The 25,034-nt window shown below is 38.2% G+C and overlaps 1 protein-coding gene across 1 annotated transcript in view; it reads right to left on the bottom strand.

Moving 5' to 3' along the window:
* Window positions 1-3,559: 3,559 nt before the first annotated feature.
* The window catches only part of LOC139733771 (mitofusin-2-like), a 37,059-nt gene continuing 15,584 nt past the window's right edge, over window positions 3,560-25,034 (bottom strand). The window contains exons 5-16 of the mRNA XM_071644575.1: window positions 24,313-24,421; window positions 23,625-23,729; window positions 22,487-22,622; window positions 21,330-21,394; window positions 20,270-20,391; window positions 18,693-18,819; window positions 16,331-16,435; window positions 8,933-9,023; window positions 8,089-8,277; window positions 6,620-6,809; window positions 5,993-6,130; window positions 3,560-4,142 (exon numbers count right to left, since the gene is read on the bottom strand). Of these exons, the coding sequence (XP_071500676.1) occupies window positions 4,109-4,142; window positions 5,993-6,130; window positions 6,620-6,809; window positions 8,089-8,277; window positions 8,933-9,023; window positions 16,331-16,435; window positions 18,693-18,819; window positions 20,270-20,391; window positions 21,330-21,394; window positions 22,487-22,622; window positions 23,625-23,729; window positions 24,313-24,421 (1,411 nt within the window). The 3' untranslated portion in view covers window positions 3,560-4,108. The remainder of the gene's footprint in view (window positions 4,143-5,992; window positions 6,131-6,619; window positions 6,810-8,088; window positions 8,278-8,932; window positions 9,024-16,330; window positions 16,436-18,692; window positions 18,820-20,269; window positions 20,392-21,329; window positions 21,395-22,486; window positions 22,623-23,624; window positions 23,730-24,312; window positions 24,422-25,034) is intronic.

Below are 25,034 nucleotides of genomic sequence, written 5' to 3'. Positions count from 1 at the left end.
GTCACGGGAATCATCGAAGGAAACTTGCCGGGATGACAAGTCTCGATTGAAGCGAGAATGAGGAGACGGAGAAGGGCGACGCCTGTGAGAAACATGTCTCTGGTGATCAAATGAAGGACGACGGGGAGAACGCCCAGAAGTGGTGGATGCATAACTACCAGGAGTCGACCGAGGATGTGGAGACTGAGGGCGAGGCTGAGAGAAAGAATTATGACGATCATCATATTGATCACGGCGTGACCGAGACTGAGAATGGGAGGAAGGCGAGGAAAATGTGTCACGAGGACGGCAGGGAGAAGGAGAACGAGGGCGAGAAGATGAAGAATGAAAAGGAGACGCTGATCTATTTCTCCCAGAGGATGATGAAGACTGAAATGGAGAGGAAAATTCTCGGGCCACAGCAGCCACAGACTTTGAAAGTACCTGAAGGTGGAGTTTGAGGTCAGAAACAGACTCAGTGAGCTCAGCAATGGAAGAGGAAGGCCCATTTGCAGCAGGCGCAGGGGAAGCGGCAGCAGCGAGTGATGGCTGTTGGAACAACGGTGACAAATTTTAATGCTTCATCAGCTCTTTCAAAGCGTTGCGCTGCCTTCAAGGCATCGGCAAAGTTATCCGCGCCATGCTCAAACAATTTGCGTTGCACATCCAGGCTAAGTCCTGCCCGAAAGCGACGGAGCAGTTCACTATCACGCGCAGCAGTGTTGTGATCGGGAAATGCCAGCTTAGTTAGGCGTCGGAGATCAGCTGCGTAAACCTCCAAGGACTCACCAGGCTTACGAGGACGAGCATAGATTGAATTTTGAAAAGAAACAACATCGTCTTGTTTACAAAACGCCTCTGATAAGCGTTTCTTTGCTGTCTGGTAGTCATTTTTTTCGGAATCTGAGAGGCTGTACCAAAAATCAAAAGGGGTATCCCCCAGATGCTGGGGTAGAACTTGTGCAAATTTAGTTTCATCGTTGCCATAAGCAGTGCGCGCCGAAACCTCAAATCGCCGACACCACTGAGTAAAGTCAGCGCGACCATCCCCAGCAAATTGAGGAGGAAATATGCACGAAATGAAAGAGGATGAGGAATGAGATCGAGAAGAAGATGGAATGTCAGAAGTGGAGGTCATAATGGCAACTGGTACACTCGATACAATGAATGCAGAGAAACAAAAAGAATGAGGAGATCACAAATAAAATCACAACACACCCAATCAGCACCAAAGAGAGCAATAGAAAAGCAATGAGAAAATGCAATGTCTAGTGCAGAATGGTAACAGTAATACCAAAAATAACAAAACCACCTTTACGAGAAAACTAAAAAGGAAGGCCAATATCGCAACAATATAAAGCATGTACGCATAGACAAAAAAATAATATGAAAGGTTAATAGGCCTATGCATCAGCAAGAGTAAGACCATATGTATAATTAAGTAAAGGAAGAGCTGACAATTACCGCTAATTAAATACTTAGCTGGCAGTACATGCGGTAGAATCAAGCATGAAGTAAAAGATGTACATGTGTTTGGTCGTCCACCGTCGCTTCCAAATATACACACACTAATAGTCACTGACTCCCGTACGTTGGCGATGTGCGGCGCAGCTTGAGGTCTCCTCTGTCTCCTCAGTGTCACACAGGAATCTCGGACGTATATCAGCTAGAAGCAGTCAGTCACTGGACGAAGTTGAGAAGTCACATCCGGAACCCAATGCTACGCGAGGCAATTTCACGGCGTCGATCCAGGTCACATAAACAGGAGCACATCAGCAGAAACAGCACGAATCACACATCAGCGAATTCTGGCAATACAGCTAAAGCAATTTAGTTGTAGAGCGTACACTGATGACAAAATGAAAGCTCCAATGTTCACAGCCCAATATCATTGACACAAATATTGGAAGTTCTTACAACGTAACTGCACAGCGTCCTGTAAATCGTGTAGAAGAGATGTACACTTCAGGAGACGATGAATCTTCCAGCAGATACAAACTGGAGGCAGTCTCAAAGGTGAAAACGTTCCGCCATAGGAGCAGTAGCCTTTGGGAAAGATGACGGCAGTACCACAAAAATTTAGCACACAATCCTGCAGCAGTTACGCCAATTAAGTAGCAAAGTTCAGCTGTAGATGTCAAGCATCCGAAAGTGAGCGCAAATCAGAATCGATGGCAAAGTCCCAAGCGGTAAGATGGCTCCAAGTTTAACCGCTGCCACCAATGTAACACTCAATAATTTAGAGGTAGCGTGGTAGAGTGTTAACAACAGCAGTTCAATGATGAAACGTAACACATTTATTTGAAGTCCACCAGCAGGTTTATTGAACACAAGATGCTTCGAACATAGAAACAAGTTCACAGTATCCAGTCAAGTATAAGTGCGATATAACCCATATATAATATAAAGGCCGTAACCCAACGGAGGGGGTGGCTAGGGTTTTAGCTTATCTGAGGTCCTCACCTGAAGAAGGTGGGAATCAAGACTGACCCTCTTCTCTTGGTCACACTGTATAATACACTGTATCTATGTTTATGCTTATTAGTCTGGTTACTATAACTACAGACATGTTAATTAATAGCTGTACCAGTATATGTTACATGTGAACAATATACTGCTTTAATATAAAAGAGTGACTCACTTGGGGAGTAGAGATAGGGCTATACATGCTGTACCCTGTATTATATTCTTAATCCTAGTGCTATATTGTTAATCTAAAGCCTATTCAGTTGGGTTCTATTCATTCTGTTGTGACACACAGTTTCTTACTGCTGGGCACACTGTTTATACATACAGTGTTACAACATATATCAAACTTACATACAAACCCCTTTACTGGTGTTATAAACCTTATCAACCATACATAAAACTACCTTACAGTATCATCACTTTCAAATATTCTTGATCAGTCAGCATTTTCAAGAACCGCATCAAGACTAGCTAACTTTTCAAGCGAAACTCTACGACTTATAAAGGAAGTGAAGAAGGCTTAGCGTTGTCAACTGAAGTTTTAAAAGTGAAATAACTCATAATTGGATAATGATTGGTGTGATTTTGTAAGTAGCTAGAACGCCTATCCCTGCTGTGCGTGGTGGGGCTCAGGAATCCTCCGACTGCCTAATGAACCCCAAATATGAGCATTCTCATGCGTGAAGTAATCTTTCTTATAACAAATTGAGATGAAAATAATGAATCGAGCTGAACATAGCGATTTCAAAGTGCAATTCCACACCGTAACAGTAAACTTTGGCCAAAAAAGAAGAAAAAAAAAAGAAGAAGAGTAACTTCATTCAGTTCAGATAATGCCATCATGGCCTGGCCTAGCAAGTATGCCATTGCACAAATCTTCTCTTTATAAACTTTTCCAAAATTTGGCACGAATTAGACATGATAAAAAAGACCTTCTCTTATTCATGTCATTTGTTATTTTTTTCTTTTGCAATAATGTATAAAAAATAACTTAACAGACAAGATAATATGTAGTTGACTATGTACTATAAAATGAAAATACATTAATGATAATATATCGATACGAAAGTTGCCAGTTCCTGTTCGATCGCTTAATCTAACGGGGATGTGTGTGTGTGTGTGTGTGTGTGTGTAAGTTTACATTTGTTTTATCAAAGTCAGTGTAGACATGGCGTGGAATTGAACTTGAATTCTGGGTCAGTGGATACCATAACGCTTACATTAGGATTAATAACTGCGAGTGTAATAATTCAAGCGTCTTCTGACTATGGCTTCAACTCTGGAGTGTTCATATAGCAGTATAATAACGATTCAGACAAGAAACTTTACCAACACCAAAATTATCATCAACAATATTCCAGCCAACACTCGTTGGTCACATCATAACTTTAAAAATTGGTGGTCTGCATAGCTAAATTAGGATTTGAAGAAAAAACCTGAGTGTGCCATCATGTCAAAATCCATATCAAGACAGTTAAAGGAATGATCGCTTTTCGTTTTCAATCAAGACTTTCTGCTTCACTGTGATGTCATTATCAGATCATCATCTTGAAGTGCGCCCCTCCACCACCGATCATCATCTTCAGGTGGGGTGTGGCTCCTCCCCCTCCGTCTCGCCATTATCAAGATCATCACTTCGACACCTTCTTCACATTTCGGATCATAGTTTCTCTTGGATTTCCTCCGTTTCCCTCCTATTTGATCCATACGAACAAAATGTTAACAAAAAAGGTGAAAACTATATGATTTTGATAGCAATAGTGATAATCTTCATAACAGTCATGAACGACCACAACGGGATTGTACAGTTTCGGTTGAGACGGGGTTTGAGGTTTCCAACATTTTTTGATGATGATTATGTATTATATATATATATATATATATATATATATATATACATATATTTAATGACAAACCTCTTATAAAATATGAAAGAGCATAAATACTTGGAGGAATTCAAAGCTTATTCGATGAAAAGTGGTTTTGAAATGGTTGATATATCCTTAACAAGCAGATTAACACAAAGCAATCCTAATAAAAGGTGAGTCTCACCTTTTATTAGGATTGCTTTGTTTTAATCTGTTTTTACATATCTCAGCCATTTCAAAACCGATTTTCAGCAAATAAACTTTTAATTCCTCTTGGAATTGTATGATTTTTTAACATTCCATACAGTGATTTCAACGTATCTCACAAAAAAGTTAAAAGCTGAATTCTAAACCTCAACCAATACTACACCATCCCTTTAATCATATCGATCTTATAGCACATAGTGCTAAGATAATTCGTGAAGGATAGCCATTTATTCATATGCGATAAATTATAATTATGCTTACATTCTGCTATGCGTTAATGTAATGAGATTTGAACCTCTCAGTATTGGCAGTTTTTATTTCTTCCATTACTCCCAGCATCGTCAGGTACACATTTTACACCTGCACAAAGCTGGTGCAAAACATTGCGTGTCATAACAATAAAGTCTTAAAGATGTCTTTACATGATAACGACGAATTTTTCTCCATTGATGCATACTAAATATATATGTATATATATATGTACATGTAATATATGATACATGTTGAGATTTCACGTATTGGCTCCACGAAGAAATGAAGGAACAAGCTGGTAATGGATTTTCGGCCAATAACGCATGAGTCTATTCGACTCAAATTTTCGGCACCCTTCGCCTTCTTCAGGAGTCTTGACTGAGTCGAATAAACTCATGCTTTATTGGCCGAAAATACATTACCAGTTTGTTTCTTAATCATTATGTATACATATATACATTATATATATATATATATATATATATATATATATATACATATATATCAATCTGCATTCTTAAAGGGATGGTATAGTTTTGGTTGAGATGAGGCTTCAGGTTTCAAATTTATGTGAGATAGGCCTACTGAAAGAGCATGTAATTTCAAGAGTGATTTTTAACGTACATGTGATGAAAATTGATTTTGAAATGGCCGAGATATCCAAAACAAAGAGACCCTATAATAAAAGGTGGGACTCACCTTTTATTAGGATCGCTTTGATTTAGTTTGTTTTTGAATATCTCCGCCATTTCAAAACAATCAAATAAACTTTGAATTCCTCAAAAATTGCATGCTCTGTAATATTATTTTCAAAGGTATAGCTTTGTATAGTTAGAGTTCAATCCTCATCTCAACTAAATCTATACCGTCAGTTTATATGTCAATATATGATTTAATTCTTAACCTCAGTGGTAGGAAACTTAAATTCAAGTCAGTTCTATGCAATACAACTCAATTCAATTCAATTCAATTTTACTTTCTCCCACCAGTAAAAGAATAAATTATTATATATAATACAAGGTGATACATTTATGAATTCAACTGTAAAGCAATTTATAAGGACAAACTTTAGTATTATACAAGAATGCACAAGAATAGTGTAGAGAAAAAAAATCAACGCATACTTTTGAACAAAGTTAATTCGAATTTTGGAAACTGAAATTTAATATTGAATTTAAAAAATGATATGACCACGGTGTGATCAAAGAGGAACTTACATTAAAGTCGTTATGCGTTCAGAGAACGCATCAAGTTGGTTTCTCATGCATTCTTCCTCGTCTTGGTGACGTGTCAGCTCCTTCTCCACGCAGTCCTTGACTTGCCTTTGGTAGAACTCACTTGAATTATTACAGAATCTGATTGCAGTATGCAGGGGAAAAAGATCAGGAAATCAATGAAGAAACTGTGCTACCTAACATTTGTTTTTAATCATGGTTTTTTACTTAGTTTGTGTTTTCATGCAAGATATTTCAAAAGGTATGGTTATGAATATCTTGTGATAATCAATGCCATATAAAACTGTAACACTGGATGCGCCTGGCAGTTATAGGTTGGGCGATTCGTGGACAATAATAATTAATAATAATAAATGTTTTGTATATTGGGACGTTTATCACAAAATTTTACAGAAATAACTGGAGATTCTGTTTTGTATGACAGCATCGAAGAGTTGAGGTTCTATAATTGGTTGCCTGGACAAAAGTCGTCATCATTACCATCGCGTAGTCTGATGGACAGAGTTTCATTTCGCATTGTGTCCATCTCGAAGCAGGTGTGGTAAAAATCATCATACAGGTGTAGAGATTTATTGAATTTCAATTGTTATCACAGAACTGCGAACTTACGCCGCCACTGATTCAGCACAGCTCTTCCTGATCTCGTCAGGGCAGATGAAGGCGTCCGTCTGGTCCTGTGTCATCCTTTGCAACTGACTCTCCACCGAAGAGCGCAGCCACTGCCGCACGTGGATGAAGAAGACGGCCGCCGCAGCTGCCAGCGTACGAACCAAGGCGTGCCTCTCCCTGTCGGTCTCCACTGAAGTCAGGTATTGAATGAATATTCCAATCCCGTTTAGCCACTAATTATATGATATTGACTGGCCTCGAGGGAGATAATAGAAAATATTGCCCGCACTGAAAGAATATTGCCCGAGTCTTCGACTCGGGCAATATTCTTTCAGTGCGGGCAATATTTATCTGGTATCTCCCTCAAGGCCAGTCAATATCATAATTATTACCTATCCCCTAGGTGAGTTAGGAAATTATGTGAATACGGCTATACACTATGATATAGATCAAGCCACATTTGACTACCTGTAGATCATCACCAACATATCGAATAATTGAAAAATTGTTCATCAATGTATATCATTAAACTCCAACTTCAAAAATACATATGTAGTTGTCACAGGCGAACTTCAAACATCTGAACGCTTGTCGATCGGAATGTTTACATGTAAAGCAGGGAGGTGGGAAGAGAGATTCCACTCCTTCTCTTCCCACCTCCCTGTGTAAAGTGAATGGCGAAACCCGGAAGAAGCAAAATACCAACGAATATTGACTGCTGACCTTTTGACCCTGCAAAATACCAGCTGCAATTGCCTCGCAAAATTACATCGTATAGGTAATAATTACGCTTATTTCCATTGTCGTTTAAAGGCACTATCATTTCAGTTAGATCATAATGATCTACCGTCCGCTCTTGCAGATTAATCAATATTCGTAAAGGCAACAGATCAGCAATGATTTCCAATTATGTACATCATCTCTTTGTACAATTTGCCTAAAAACGACGTTTCCCCATGAAGACGGCGGAAGTGAAAAGAAATATGGAACATCTAAACAACAGCTATTTTCTGATACTGTTTGTTAATCGCTAAGAAACATGAAAAGAAAAAATGCACTGTCGAAAATTCAATGTCTTATGAAATGTTGAAATGGCACCTTTGGAGCGCTCACTGTTACCACTGCTCTCCCAGACTGCAACTTCAATTCTCCAAATCAGTCAGATTAATACACTGACTATATATATGAGCACGACAAGCACAGCAATGAAGTGCGCAGCGGGCCGCCCACGTATTATTTCAAAATCAGAGGACTGTATCTACTTCTTACAAATTTAAAGTACATGAAAACTACTGAGGCATCTACAATGTCTGCTAATGTTCTTGAGGAGCAAAGTGCGTTGAGAGCAATGAGGAAAGAACAGACGGAGCAAAAAAAAAAAACCCCACAAAAACAACAACAACAGCAACAATACGTAGGAAATCAGGCCAATCAGTGCAGTGAAGTTGTCGGATGACTAAAGAAATTACCCGAATTCAGTCTTCGCCTTGTCGATGCAAATGAAGCCCAGAGTGAGTGTTCGCTGATACCGGTCATCAAACACCGAAGGGCGCTGTCTGGTAGAGTGCTGCTGTACGACGGTTCTTGGATTTCAAACGGCAGTAAGTAAGCCGACGGGATTTCATGCTTGAATGCCTTGAAGTGTATCTTGTACGAATCTTATAATAAATGCCCGGCACACAAAAGGGAAATTGAGCAGAAATGTATAGAATATAAACACACATAATGAGAAAAGGAAATGACATTCCATCGGGATTCGAACTCGAGACCTCCGGATTGCTGGACTGGTGCTCTATAACTGACTGCTACGGAAGCTCTGGCTCTTACTATAGAATTTTCACAATGTGGAGTGGGTAAGAGCACCGGTCTTTTAACAATCCGGAGGTCTCTAAATCGAATTACGATGGAATCCCATTTTCTTTGCTCATGTCTCAATTACATCTTGTGAAAAGAGGGAAAACATTATAAAACTTTTACAACGTATTTGAATTTCTCCTTTGATGGGGGGGGGGTGACATTTATATGCTTTATATTAACAGGAAGTCATCTTGTCGCATTTGCCACATTCAACCTTCACATCTTAATTTAATACAACAGTGGTCAAACAGAATTAAGGACACTTCAACTTTTTTCTCCTCATTAGAAAAATTTGATAGATAATACATGTCAAGGAATATGGTCTACGAATTCTTCCAAATAAGAAAATTGTCTTCATGCCTTGAGAAGATATTGGTCAATAGAATGTTAAAACGCATTCTCATTGTCACAATGGGCATAGACAAGGGTCATGATTTCTCAAGACTCGTAACCTACCTAGGACGCTGAAGGAGTAGTTTTCGCAAACTTGCTGCGTGGCGCGGTTCAACTCTCCAAGTATCTTCTGATACCACTTCTTGATTGCTTTCTACAAGGAGGTGAGAGAGAAATTTGAATAAGTACTGGACATCACTAATGCTTAAAAAACAAACAATATCTCTGTCAGCTGGAATCACACCCGTTTATGTTTAATCAAACATCATGTGTACAGTGTACTCCCGTTAAAACAAAGTCCTCGGGTCAGGCGGTCTTAAAGGTGCATGGTCCCCGTGTTTTAGTCAAATGCGTACGCGGGCGCACGGCGCAAGTTTCCTATAGAGACCTACGCTATCGACTTCTTTTGGCGCTTACGCTTTGGCCCACTTTCCCGAGTCCGAAGAAGTCCGATTCTCTGTAGTCAGTGGTCCGATCACACTTCGGCTCATGATTCGGCTGAGGGGGATGACAGCTTTAGCAAACTTCTTTTGTGATGTCATAATAAGAAGCACATATGCACGCACCCTGGCATTACTACAGACTGCGCGATGCGCAGAGAAGACAACAAAGGCAACGTTACTTAGCAACACCTACGCACTTTACTCTTGATGACAGCTCTACTTCGGTAATCTTATTCTTTGGGAACGTTTACAGCGGATTTGGTCAATTTTTTAGCGATTCTACGTACTTTAACATTTTGATTTTGATTGCCTATTTGCGCAACTCTGCATCATTGGCGCTCACAGCGCATTGACTCGACCTTGGCAACTACGCCGTCTCCTTAGCGACAGGAGACTGGACAAGACTCTGCGCACCCCTTACAAGTGCGTATATCACACATCTCCAGAAGGAGCGCTCCACATAGCAACACCGAGCAACGCATCTCACGCGCTCTATTGTTACTCCTTTGTGACGTCATGGCCAACTTCAACGTTCTAGATGATGAGGTGTCTATCAAGGAGGAGGATCCCAGCCGAGCTATCAATGATGCTGTGTCCTATGCAGTGGTAGCTTCCATGGGTGTAGATGCGGCGTCCATGAAAGGTGTGGGCAAGGGCTCCGGAAGTCAAGGACGTGGTGCAGCAGGTGGAGGATCTAGGTCTACCAACACCAAGGGAGGAGACACCACTAGCCCTACAGTGGCTGGAATTGATGATGCGCTGATAGCCAACATAGTCGCCAAGGTTATAGTTGCTATCCAGCCTATCATTGTCCAAGCCGTATCTTCCGCTGTTACCGCTGCAATGAAGACCTTGCTTGAGGAACAGAATGAGGAAGGAAGGGCTAGTGGGAGAATGAAAAGGTCTGTTCAAATTGGTCATTTCGAAGTAGAACGACTCGAACAATACACAAGGAAGGAGAACGTGAAAATCTACGGTCTGAAGGAGGAGCAGGGTGAAAATACGACAGGAGTGGTGCTAGACCTAGCGAAGCAAATGGGAGTAGACATCAAGGCCACGGATTTGAGCATCTGCCATCGATTGGGCTCAACATCGGCGGATGACCATCAAAGGAAGAAAGCGCGCACCGTCATTGCTCGTTTCACCAGGCGTGAGGCAAAGGCAACCTTCATGCGAGCCAAGAAAGGCCTAAGAAAGAGAGAGGATCTGAAACATGTTTACATCAACGACGACCTCACCCGTCTCAGGAGCAAAGTCGTCCAAGAGATGAGGAAGGACACAGGCATACTACGCGTCTGGACAATAGATGGAAAGATCCATTACATTAGCAAGTCCGATGGGAGGCAGAGCATCAGAGTTCTAGATTCGCTGGACAACCTCCATGACATCGGATGGGACGAGGACCGCATCAAGAAGTTGGGGGTTTACCTTGACATCTAGGAACTCGCGGCACATGCCTGCTCCGATGACCATAAATATCATTGCTCATCGATTTCAAGGCTGAAGATTGCAGGGCTAAATGTTTGCGGTATTTCTAAGAAATGTGATTATGGCTTCCTACAAGATTTTGTCAAAAAGCATGATATCATTTGTCTCAGTGAAACTAAAACCGATTTGAATTATTCTGAGTATTTTCCTGGGTATCAATATGTGACGGCCCAGAAAAGAAACGTCTCGATCCCCCTCAGTGGGACTCATGGGTTAGCAATAATTGTTTCTGAGAGATTCAAGGGCTGTTATGAAATTTTGAATCAGACTCAGTCTGATTCTATTTTGTGGATTAAACTCGACTTTTCTGGATTCTCTATTTTGATTGGCTCAGTGTATATTCCGCATGAAGGGTCAAAGTACTATACTGACGATATTTTTGACATAATCTTAAATGATTGTACGACTCTGCGGGCTAAATATGATCTCCCGTTTTTGTTGGTAGGAGACTTCAATGCCAGAACAGGGATACTTGGTGATTTTCTTACAGTGGAAGATGATATTCAAAATGAAATTGGTTTGTCATTCATATCCGAGAATATAACTGATTCTCAATCTGAACTTGAATTGCTTGGTATTTGTACTAAAAGGTTCAACAATGATCATCATGTTAATAATAACGGTCATAGATTATTAGATCTTTGCAAAAGTATGGATATACATATGGTGAATGGCAGATTCGGTGATGATTTCGGTATTGGTCGTTTAACATGTGGCAGTGCCAGTACTGTTGATTATGCTTTGGCATCTCCCGAAGTGTTCACAAAAATTGAAAATTTCTCCATCGGTACTTTTGATAAATTTCTATCAGACAAACACTGTCCGATTTCACTCGAAATTGTCAATAAATTTGCTCATGCTGTAGAAAGATCTACTGAAAATTATAATGTTTTTAGAACAGACGTAGGTAATTGTAATGATGAAAAGTCAATCAAGATCAAATGGGAGGATAAGAAAAGAAATATATTCGTTCAAAATTTTGATGATGCAGAAATACTTGCATCAATAGATTACATAGAGACACTTGCTAAAGGAAACATCTCTCAAAGTGAAATTGATAAGATCACTGGTAATCTACGTAATATCTATTTAGATGCTGCAGATGCGTGTCATATGGTTATTGAGTCTAAAACAAAGAATTTCAAGGCACGCCGAAACAAATTTCACGCAAATTCTTGGTTTGATAAGGAATGTTCTGATGCAAGAAAAGATTTTATACGAGCAAGAAATGTCTTCCGTCGAACTAAAACTGATCACAGTGAGAGTGAAATGAAACGTAAAAGTAAGCTGTACAAAAATGTTATCCGTTTAAAGAAGCAAAATCATACCTGGCAATTAAATTCAGCGTTAAGGAATTTAAAAAGTTCAAATCCGAAAGATTATTGGAAACTGATTAATAGGAAGAATAGATACTGTGAAACATCTCAAGAACTATCATCGCATGATTTTTATGATCATTTTAAAAGTTTGGGTAGTGGTAACGTACGATCTTATGATGCTGGTATTGAAGCACTGCTTCATGATATGTCAAATGAAGAATTAGACAGAGAGATTGAAATATCGGAAGTTGTCAATCAAATGAAACGACTTAAGAATAACAAGGCACCAGGCCTTGATTTGATTTTGAATGAACTTCTGAAGAATAGTTCAAAAAATCTGGTCAAGTTGATAACCAAATTGTTTAATCTTATATTTGACAGTGGCATTGTCCCAACAGATTGGGTAAACGGTTTGATAAAACCATTGTATAAAGGGAAGGGCTCACGAGATTGTGTTGACAACTACAGAGGTATTACATTATTGAGCTGTGTTGGGAAGCTATTCACGGCAGTATTAAATGATAGAGTAACTTTGTTTGTAGAATCACAATGCCTGTTAGGAGAGGAACAAGCTGGTTTTAGATGCGGATATTCAACTATGGACCATGTATTTTCATTACATGCTATTCTTGATTTTTATTTACAGAGAAGGAAAAGGGTGTATACAGCTTTTGTTGATTACAAAAAAGCATTCGATTTGGTTGATAGATCTTCACTGTGGTTGAAATTGTTTGACCATGGAATTAATGGTAAATTACTCCGGGTCGTTAAGGATATCTATAGAAAGTCAAAATCCTGCGTTTTTTATAACAATTCTAAATCAGATTTTTTTAAGAGTAACATAGGTGTAAAACAAGGTGAGAATTTATCACCAATATTATTTTCGTTGTATTTAAACGATTTTTCGTCATTTCTGTCTCAGAGATACCCTGGCCTGGATTTTCTTTCGTCAGGTATCAATGAAACGTGTTCTACCGAAGAAGTGAATATGTTTGTTGATTTATTCACATTACTATATGCAGATGATACGATTGTGTTGGCTGAAAATGCTGAGGAACTCCAGTTAGCTCTTGATGCTTTATTTGATTATTGCCAATTGTGGCATCTGACCGTTAATACTGCTAAGACTAAGATAGTTATTTTTTCCCGTGGAAAAGTTAGAACAGCTCCTACCTTTCTTTTCGGAGATGACAAAATTTGTGTCTGCGATGATTATGTTTACTTAGGAACGACGTTCAATTATAATAATAATTTTAAGAAAGCTATAAACAAACAAGTAACCCAAGCCAAAAGAGCGTTGTATTCTATGAAAAGTAAAATTTTACCTCTCCTCCTTCCAATCGACGTAAAACTAGAGTTATTTGAACGTTTGATCATGCCTATTTTGCTTTACGGCAGTGAAATTTGGGGTTTTGAAGACCTCGCCCAAATTGAAACTTTCTTTTGTAGATATTGTAAGGAACTTCTTGGATTACATAAGCGAACTCCGAATTGTATGGTTTACGGAGAAATAGGTAAAGATAGATTACAAAAAACAGTGACCCTTCGGATGTTAATGTTTTGGTTTAAACTTGTTAACAGTAATATGTCAAAGATAGCGCATATTTTGTATAATTTTCAATATGTTTTATCGGCGAGGCAAAAAAATTCGATGACATGGGTAATTAGGATAAAAGAAATATTTAACAACTTAGGTCTAACTGCAATTTGGAACAGCCAAGCAGCAAATCTCACTTTAGCTGGCTTCAAAAGTTTAGTTAGTACCAGATTAAATGATATTTATAAACAAGAGTGGCATAGTAATGTAGACAAAAATTCTCAATGTTTAAATTATCGAATTTTTAAGCAGGATCTTCATTTTGAGAAGTATTTTCGACACCTTAATGATTCACAGGCAAAAATTTTATGTAAATTCCGTTGCGCTAATCATAAACTGCCAATTGTTTCTGGAAGATACAATCAGATTCCAAGAAACGAAAGATTTTGTACCCATTGTAATGAAGAGAAAATTGGTGATGAATTTCACTACCTTTTTCAGTGTAGACTCTTTAATGAACAACGAAAGAAATACTTAAAAAAATATTACTGGAAATACCCCAACACTATGAAGATGGATCAATTATTTAATTGTCAAAAGAAAACAGTCCTTTCCAATTTATCCAAGTTTTGTAATTATATAATGACACATGTTTAGATTATTAGTATTTTTTATCCTTTTTGCAAATACTACATGCCTTTTTTACAGGCTGTGCCTTCTTTACAATTGATTTGTAACTTATTTGTCTTTTCATTCTCTCCTCCTTTTTTCTTCCCCTCTCTACTTCTTCTTCTTCTCGTCCATATTTCCTTCCTTCTTGTTCACTTAGCGTATGAATTCATTTCCATATGTCTTTGTGTGTTTTCTTTTTTTCTGTCTTTTTTTCTTTTTTTCCTGAACCAAAAGTCACTCGTATATCCTTTGTTAATTCACCAGTCTTGTGTCCTTCTCACTCTCCCTCTTCACCTCCATATATCCCTTCTTTCTCTCTCCTCTCTCTCTCTCTCTCTCTCGTCATATTTCCCTTTCTTTGTTTTTTTTTTCACTATATATCGTGTATATATTGTATATTTCTGTACATTTTTTTTTCTTTTCATCAATCGCATTTCATTCTTATTTTGTTTGTTATAGTTGTTTTGTACACTTTTCAGAGTTATTTGCAATTATTGTTTATTGATATTATAATGTGCTATATGTTTTTCATTGGACTCCGATACCCAGAGTTTGGGTTGTGAGTAAATAAACTTTCAACTTTCAACTTTTCGGCAGTATCATCAACAGCGCCATCTACACTACCGGGACTATGCCCCTTTAAACTATACTTAGGGAGCTTAGATTTTGACGCGCGGACGTTTGAGACGACGAGTGCGCTGGACGTTCTCCTCTCCCCTGCGTCGCGTTGAAAAGTATTTTTAGATTACGCTGGGACGCAACGTATAAAAAATAAAATCGCGCCCCCATATGATCGGTGCATGAAGTAGCTATCTACGTTGCAAACTGTGCGGACGTAAAAAATAGCCCAGTACGCGTGGTGAAAAACTCAGGCGACGCAAGCTAAAAATAGATCGACTTGACGCGCGCTTCTGCGCATACTCCAGAAGACTGAATAGTATAGCGTATATGCACCTATAACTATTATACAATGTAGGGTCTACATGATAATTTGGGGAAGTTAATTAATTTTTGATCGCTATCGTTTGTAACAAAAATTTTATTATAACCGTGTTCGTCCTTACGGTAGTGCACTGTATTGACTTCAAAATAGATTTTGAATGAACATTTTTGTTTTGTACTTGTTCTGTTCTAGTTGTCACTCTTACTGTATAGTGATTTGGCACTTTGTACAAACACGCGATTATATTATCTAAACCTTGGGTATGATAGTCACAAGTCACTCGAATTTTCTAGCTCTTTGAACATCGCACCACAAAATATCTTTATGTCAGAATGAATAAATTTTCATGTAATACCTCTTGCCCGCTTTCCAGGGGACAAAATAAGCAACAGCAACAACGACGACAACAACAACACACTTTCGACATTACAATAACTTTATTTTGACGTTACGTTATACATGTATAAACAATCACGGAGCCTATGTACTTCCTTCCTCAATTTTCGCAAGGAAGGGGTGAATATGCCTTCATTTTTGTTGCTATACGATGCCTCATCTCGCTCTATTGTATGTCTGTTTGTTTAATCGTTTGTTCTCATTTTTCACCCGACAAAATGACTAGATAGCCCAGAGTCAGCTACACTGTTAGTAGCTGGTCTTCCACGCGGTCTAGTTGTGTATCCCTGTCATAGACCATTAATTCGCCGAGTTATGCACCCAGATCTGCGATGAATGAAATCAATGAAGTCTTTTACGTGCGTGGGTTGTGGCCTTTCACACACGGGACCTCCATTTTATGTGCTATCCGAGGGACGGAGTGTTCTGCCACTATGAAAAAAAAAATATAATGGACACAATTATATATCAACAGATGGCCCGGCATTGCTCGCCATAAGACTCTCTCGGGTTCGAACCAGCGCCCGAACCCGAGCCATTCGATTCACGTCGAAAGGCAGATACGCTGCCCAGTGAGCCTCCAGGCTCTAAGCCGTAGCCCCATCCAATTAAGGAAGTGTTTATAATCTAATAAATTAATGCCCCTTCAATCGAGCATCTCACCTCTGCGAACATATGAATTCGATCTTCTTCAAAATCGTCAATCAGAGATGACCTTTTCAAAGTCCGGCCCATTGTCTTACAGACCTCCTCCAAACATCGACATACCTGCACCAGGGACGGAAAGATCATGTATCCTATGATTATAGTTATTTATGATACAATGCAAGTGCGACAGTTTTCTTAGTCACGATATCCTATTCATATCATTGAATCTAAGTCAACATCTTAAATGCCTTAAACTACAATTGCACAAATTGTTCAAGTTGCTTGTTCGAGTAAAATGTAGAAGAACACGACTAAAAAGTGATGAACGTTTTGTCAAAATCGGACAAAGACTGTTGAAGCTCACGTAATTTTCACTGAATCTGTCAATAATTATTGAATGATATGATGTCGAAAATAAGTATACAAAATAGGGGCTTCGTTTTACACGATAATTCAAAGTTCTTGAAAGCGAATTTCAGCCAAGATAAAAAAAGGGGAGGAGAATCGTTCGAAAGTGACAGCTTATTTTAATTTATTTCTGTTACTTTTTATCAAATAGGCGGCAAAAGTTTATGATATAGGTTTTCCCGGTCAATTTCATACTTTTGTCACTCAAATTCATTAATGTGCACTCAAATTCACGCAGCGCACGCACGCGAAAATATTCGGGCATTCAAATTCAGAATTCGAGCGATCAATTTCATTTATGGGCGCTCTATTTCGTTTTCGTGAAATCAGATTCACGATTGGGCGTTCAATTTCAAAATGCGAGCACCGACTTTCCTACTCGTGCATTCAAATTCATACGATAGTCACGTGATAGTCCCAATGAGCTTGTTTGGAGCGTTCAAATTCATTTTTAGGCGATCAAGTTCCTACTTCGTACAATCAATTTAACGAGGAAAATGGAGTAGACTTTTAAGAAAGGGAAAAGGGCCAACACAACCAATAAAGGCTTGCATATAGTGTAATTATGGTTGTTTACAGGTTCTACATTGTTCTCTGTTCATGTATTCTTTGTTTTTTATCTCAATAAATTTCAAATTGCAATGTCCAATCAGCAGTACATCCAAACAACACAACGACTAGTAATCATATTTCTTGGTGATACTGCATGCTGACAACGCCCCAACACCAACCACATAATCATGATAAAGACAATTCATTAATTTAAAGACAAACTGACACACAATGATCTCACATAGTCCCGCAAAAGTAAATCAATAAGACAGCAATACACAACAAACAACACGTATAAAATGTTAAAGCGTCAGTTTCAATATAGTCGAAATTGTTTTTCTTTTCAATCGAAAGTGTCAACCAACCCTCCGTATTATGCTCGTCTGTAGGCCTATACAGTGTCTAATTTTTGTTTGTTTGTTTCGTTTTCCATCAAACAAGATGGCTGGATAACCCATATTCAGCTGGAAAAGCTGGTCTTCTATAATATGGGGTCCCGATGATGTTCTGCTCTTTGCGATGAATAAATGAAGTGGGATCTTTTACGTGCATGAGTTGTGACTCTCTTACACATGGGACCTCCATTTTATGTCCAATCCGAGGGACATGTGCCTGTATATTCCTATTTGCTAAGCGCGAGTTCAAAATTGTCAATGAACAGGTGGACCTCTACTGCAAAATAAATAATCATCATAAATCCCAATATATTCAAAGCCAAATGAGAAACACATGCATACACGACCCCGAACTAACTAAATTCAGGACTTCTTTTAAATTGAATGCAGTTATTTGGAACATGGTTGCCTATTCACGAATTTGAATGACCGACGAGATTCCATCGCAAGCTTGACATGAATTTGACTGCTCATTGATGAAATGCGTGCTCCTCTCTTAAATTTGAATGCTCCGATGGTGAATTTGAATGCTCCGACAGTGAATTTGAATGCTCGGATAGTGAATTCGAATGACCGGATTTTGAATTTGATTGCTGATTCATTGCTGCGAGCGTGGAATGCGGGAAATCGAATGCTCGGAATAGGAACTTGAATGACAAAATAAATTGACCGGGAAAACCTATATAAAGCGGTGGGGTGGAGAGAGGCATTATCAACATTAACATGATGTCGATATAACAAGTCGGCAGAATGTGGACCTTCCAATAAAAAAAAAAATGTGGAATTACCTCACGGGTTTTTTTTTTTCTATTCTCTTGTGTATTCTTCTCCTATACAGTGACATCACCTATTGTCATAGTCTTCATGCAGTGACGTCATAATATGGATTTAATATGTTTAACCGAAACAATACAATATAGCTTTTGAACGGATTACCTATAATTTTCTCAAACTCCGCTGAGTTGCACTGCTACATTTACTGCAAATAAATATGTCACATGCAAATGTGAATTCATCGTCACCTCTTTCTCGATGTCTTCGAATGCCTTGATCTTCAGCTTTTCACCCTCTTGGACAAACTCATTGTACTCCTGTGAAAAGGCAGACAGTTTTTCCTCCACGTCACATATGTTGTCCGTGGTCTGCTTCCTGCAAATCAGGTTTATTGACAAATTAAAAAAAAACAAGCCAATGAGTAAAACAAATCAAAACAGCAACAGCTGTTCCCTTTGATAGTTTTGTATCAATTCATTTTTATTTCACTTGCTCTAATTGCTTATCACATTTGTCGTACATGATTATAGACATGTCATGTTTACACGCAGATAGCTTACATAAAAACAAATGCGGACGGAGAAAAATAAGTAGGGCCTACATGAGCTTAGAAAAAAAAAGATACATTCTTGGGGATGGCACAAGAGTTAAATATAGTACATACGGTACATTTAAGAATATGATAGTTATAATATGTTGATATCCGATAAGTTTAATCGTATGTGTGATCGGGTTTATCTAAACTGATCCAAAGTGTTAACTTAGATAGGTGGAGGAGAAGTAAGATATAAATTTTTGTTCAAACAATGGGAGTTTTGAATCTCAATACTGCAGAAATAGATCGACTTTTCATATCTGGAAAATATCGTATTTAAAGGACAAGTCCACCTTCATATACATGTGGATTGAGTGAATGCAGCAATATTTGTAGAACGCATCAGTGAAAGTTTGGGGGAAATCGGACAATCCGTTCAAAAGTTATGATTTTTTAAAGTATCTGCACAGTCACAGCTGGATGAGAAGACTACGAGAGTGTATGATGTCACATGCGTACAACGTTATAAGGAAAATATAAAGAGAATTTCATAAAATGTTACTTTTTGGAAAAAAAAAGTGCACACTTCCTAGACTCGTCACTTACATATGTTAAGGGTAATATTATTCCCCTTGCCTTCTGAAAGAGGGAAGTCAAGTGTTCTTTTAAAAGTGAAACTATCTTGAATTTTCCTTATACTTTCTTTATATAGTTGTACACAGTCATGTGACATCACATGCTGTAGTGGTTTCCTCATCCAGCAGTGTTCGACTAAGCAGAAACTTCAAAAATTCATAACTTTTGAACAAATTGTCCAATTTTCCTCAAACTCTTGCTGGTGTGTTATCAATATTGCTGCATTCACTCAATCCACATGTCTATGATGGTGAACTTGTCCTTTAATACAGAGCAGTGTGAAATGAATGGTCTATGTTAATTTTCATACAAACATATTGGGCATACTGTTGATTTGCATAATTATATAGACCGTCTACAAAAAGGAAGAAGCAGTTCTTGATGGATTACTTGTATTGATATTCAGGTAAAAAAATAACAGCCAGAAAGCAAGGAACAGAGCCTGAAAGGAATATTTTACTGATAGTATATTTGTTTTGCGATCTTGGGATCAAAGATTCGAAGAAATCTGAATTGGATGGGGATGTTCTAATTGGACATTACAGAAACTTCATGAAAAAGAATGCTAGATTATTAAAAGTTCAAGTGACCTGAAATGTTATGGTTCTATTGTGTCTGACTACAGAATCTAGTATTGATGGCAACACCACTTACTTCTTGTGCTTCACTTCTTCATCGAGTCTGTGCAGGAGGCCTGCACATTCCGACAAAACCTCACCACACGTTCGGCGACCGTTCTCGAGCTTCGCCCGCATTCCTGTCAGCGTTACCTGCTCCTATATGCGTCAAAGAGTATAGGTTTAGAAGAGTGCATATTATATACAATATACAGATAGACGTCTAACTCCATCCCTCGTTCTCGTGCCACCAAGAACCGTACACTGCGATATAGGGCCCACTATCACATTGTCAAATGTCATGTACATATTAGCATTATATAATTTGCTTATCATACTTTATCATACATGGTGTGATTGTAATCGTCATCGTCAGTATTAATACAGTATAAGTCTGATTGTCGTTCGTCATTGCATGTTTTCAATACTTCCTATATATATCAATTCATTCTACTCATCAATATCTGTGAGTACCGGAAAACCATGCCCGACATGCCTATACCCCTTATATACAAAACAACATCACCACTGTCACCACCAACAACAACAAACGAAGAATATGTTATTTCGTGATTGTTTCAGAAAATGAAGATTAAAAGGAGATTTAACAGATACTGCCTTAAAGATATCTTATTCATCTCTAGACCATGTAGACTGAAATAACAATTTTTGCGTGCCTCCGCCCCGCCCTGAAAAAAAAAAATCAGATATATTCAAACCTATATCATCATTACTTTTAATTTGGTTGATAATAATCAGCTTCTTAGCTCTTTGACGAATTTGAGATGTATGTACGTGATTCTTATACAATTATTCATACTCTAAATACTGTTTCAGCCTAATGGCAACGCATTCTGCAAACTGAAGCCGGTCGAAGTTACATTATGATAGTGACCTTTTCCCAGATTCCATTTTAAGTTTCGAGGTTGCCATGCATGTAAACGTTTCAAGGTGGAATTGTCAAACTCATAAACTCATAAGCTCAAAGCTCCTTAAAATAGCATATACTCATGTAAGCTTTATGTATATTACATTGTATTACTTTATATGGAAATAAAATCATTTTGAATTGAATTGAAATATCTCTATAAGTTTACCTTGATCTTGAATACGAAGTTCTGGAACGTAGCATGTCTACCTTCCCATCCTCTCAGAAGATAATCTAAGTATGACAGACACAAGGAGAGTATCACGAATTCAGGACAATAACAATGGAAATAATGATGAGGGCAGGAATGCGAATTGGATTCATCTCATAATTGAAGAGCTTGCTTCCAAAAGGCGCTAAACCCATCATTTTTCAATTGATTTAGCGCCTTTTGGAAGCAAGCTCTTCAATTATCTGATGAGCAAGTGATAAGGGCGGTGAGTTGGCTCAGTCGGTAGCGCGTCTGCCTCATGATCCTATAAGGGCCCGGGTTCGAACCCGAGTCTGGACTGAGCAATGTTGTGCGTAATCATACCGTCCCCTCTAGAAAGAGGTAAAACACTCTGTCCCTCGGATAGGGCATAAAATGGAGGTACCATTTATGAGAGAGTCAAAACTCATGCATGTAAAAGATCCCGCTTCATTCATTCATCGCAAAGAGCAGGGTATTTAACCTGGTGAAGTGTTCCCACCTCACATCAAATTGGACCCCATGGAAGACCTGCTTAGCATAGGTGAATATGGGCTATCCAGCCATCTTGGAAATGAACAAACAAACAAAATAAACAAACAATAAACGGATTTGTCTGGCTATGATATGGACACATTGATGTATAATAATTATGGACAATTAACATGTTCAGGTGCGAGTTTCTTCAAATTGCAAGTTAATCTGTAAATTTACCAATTGAAGAAACTCACACCGTCCAGAACCTTCATCCCTCTGAATAATATCTTTCTTCCAACAGTCCAATTAACATAGTAATTTATCGTACAGAATGACAATGTGTTATTAAACAAAAAGAAAAGTAGTTGTACGTCCGAACATTGGAAATTCGTTAATTCGCAGGGATGAACTTATTTGAAATACATTCTATCAGTTCCGTAAAACTATCTGTATCAAGTGTCATCTAACAGAAACGTTTTCAATTAATATTAATGTAAAAATGCTTATGGTTTAGTTTCACGAACACCACGGCAAAATACTACCAATGAATGCGCTTGATGTCACGCATGAATCTAATAAACAAGGCGATAGCTGACATTGTTAATATTAATAGTACTAAAACATAATAAAAAGAAACAACCATCATCGCTGTGTCCCACCTCTCTCTCCCAATGCGATATCCAGGGCTTCTGAACCAGAGAAAAAGAAACATCTTTCCTCCGCCTCCTCTCGTGTCGTGACCGTGCCCAAGTCGACCAGGAGTCCGTATACGGCATCGATGTGGCGTGCTTTCACCTATCTCAGATATTATGATAGAAAGCAGTAGATTCGATGATATTCGATGATAGCAAAGTACACTCCTTTCCTACTCGTCATTGCAATGGCACTTATCTAAATAACCCGAAGCTACTTGTCGCTCATAGATCTATCCGACACCATGGACTGGATATATGGAATTCCCTGCCCGAACAAATTAAAGCATGCACATCACTTTTTTCTTTTAAAGCAAACATGAAAAAGTACATTATATCAAGTTATGGGAATTAGTTGATATCTGACCTTTGTAACCAAAAACTAAATAGACAATTTTTTAATGCTTTGATACCCTCCCCCCAGTCTCCTCTAACAGCAAACCATTCAATAAATATCTTAAAGTTTTCCTATCTTAAAAGTCGCCTAGTACCGCTCGCCTGCTGGGCTCTTTCACTTGCACCAGCCCTCACCTCACTCACCTAATTCTCTGTATAATAGTGTCTACGCAATTTTTGTTGTCGCAGTGTGATGGCAGAATGTTTCTGTTTGTTTTTTTTTTCTTGTCGATAAGTATACAAGATGTATTGCCCATTTTTTTCTTCTCTTTCAAGGCTGTTGTATCTTCAAGCTATAGACTTTAGACGACAGTCTTCTGCATTCACACTCCCAATACATGTGCCATAACTAAGTCAGATCATTATTGATTCACTTTATCAGTATATCCCGAGTGGTTCCCAATTGACGTGTTCTCTAATTCTTTTCTCTAATCTATACACGTATATCTCAGTTGTATATTTGGATGTACACACTGTATGTTCCATTGCCTTGAAAACAAAAAGAAATGACTGTATTTAATTTGTATATTCGATGCAGAAAATTCCTAATAGTTCAATTGAATTGAATATTGTGGCTCATTGACAAAATCATTAATAACGATACAACTGTATATACTTTCTTTCTGTCTGTTTTTTTTTTTTTTGCCATCCTGTATATTCTTCTTATAAGTTTTCATGTCGAATAAGATGTATGACGTCATCCTGTTACCCTTTCTGGGTGTCTTTCTCGAGCTGATAAATCCCATTGGCTGAAACCAACGATGACGTCAGGTCGGGGTAGGCGTCGCCCAACCTCAAGAAAGTGGTCCTTCTCCTATGCAACACATTAAAATAAGAAAGAAAATGAAAACCCCCAATGCATAGGCCTACGGGACGTAAAAAGCACTAAATTTGCTTGTTGAGATTGTTGTCGAAAGGAGCATGTAATTTACACGAAAGAATTCTTACAACGGGAGGTACTATTTTTATTCTAATATAATTGATGTTCACATTTTGTATATTTAACAATGCTTAGCATTGATTATGCTGATAGGCAATTTGACATTGGTTTTTCTATCCCTAACTCACTCTTTAGAATCATTTGGAAGCCCTAAAGCTGAGTTTTTGTTTCATCCGCAAATGGTAAATATTGCATTTGAATACCCTAATTTATAGTGTCCAAGAATCATTTGTATTTTTCATCCTAGTGCGATAAATATATAGCTCCTTCGATAAACGTGTATTCCTCATCGTCGCAGCACGGACAATGGAAAAATAGTTTGAACCGCCCAGCAGGTATCAGGGTACGGCTATGCGGACTCAATTCTAAACAGAACAAATTACAAAGCTTTACCATGAGTTAAAAATTTAATGATTTACTGGAGGGGTTAGAAACTTTTTTTGTAATGTATTCATACCTCTGGAGAAATGATGGTCTTCGGATTGAGAATGAACACGTGGACATCTGAGTCTTCACAAAAGCTACTGACTTGTTCCTTCAATTCTCGGCACTTCGTAATTCCTGGGCTGAGGATGCAAAAAAGAGGGAAAAAATCAACAACAACAACATGCGTATATATATACATTGTATATATATATGTATGTATATGAACATGAAAACAACCTAAAATGGCATCAACCACATAAACATATGTGTGTGTATGTTGTTTTTTCTTTTTTGCATATGTATTAATTAAATTATGTATATATATATATATATATATATATATATATATACACATAAATTCACACAGCCAATTACTATTATAAACACCTACGTTGGTGTTGCTCTATGCACAATAGGTTTGTGTGCAGATCAGACTGATTACTCTTGACATAGATGTCAATGAGGGACCAATTATATTTTCCACGAGAATCAAGTTTGCCTCCAAGTCCAACTAAAAAACAAACGCCAGGATACGAAATAAATTCGTCAGGTGCGCTTGCCGAAATTTGAAGTAACAGGCACGTAGGTTATACTGACAGAAAACGACCTCTGTACATTAACAAAGTACAGTTGTTGTTGTTGTTGTTGTTGTTGTTGTTGTTTTCGTTGTTGACGATGTTGGTGTTCAGCTTCGTGATGAACCAAACTGTACTTTATTTCGGTATACAGTGAAATCAATCGTTCATACAAACT

This window comes from Diadema antillarum, unplaced genomic scaffold (genome assembly GCF_040938485.1).
Source record: "Diadema antillarum isolate AM-2024a unplaced genomic scaffold, OU_Dant_1.0 seq00000490_RagTag, whole genome shotgun sequence".
Taxonomy (NCBI): Eukaryota; Metazoa; Echinodermata; class Echinoidea; order Diadematoida; family Diadematidae; genus Diadema; species Diadema antillarum.
The sequence above is the reverse complement of the archived record's forward strand: the minus strand, read 5'-3'. Positions and strand labels throughout refer to the sequence as shown.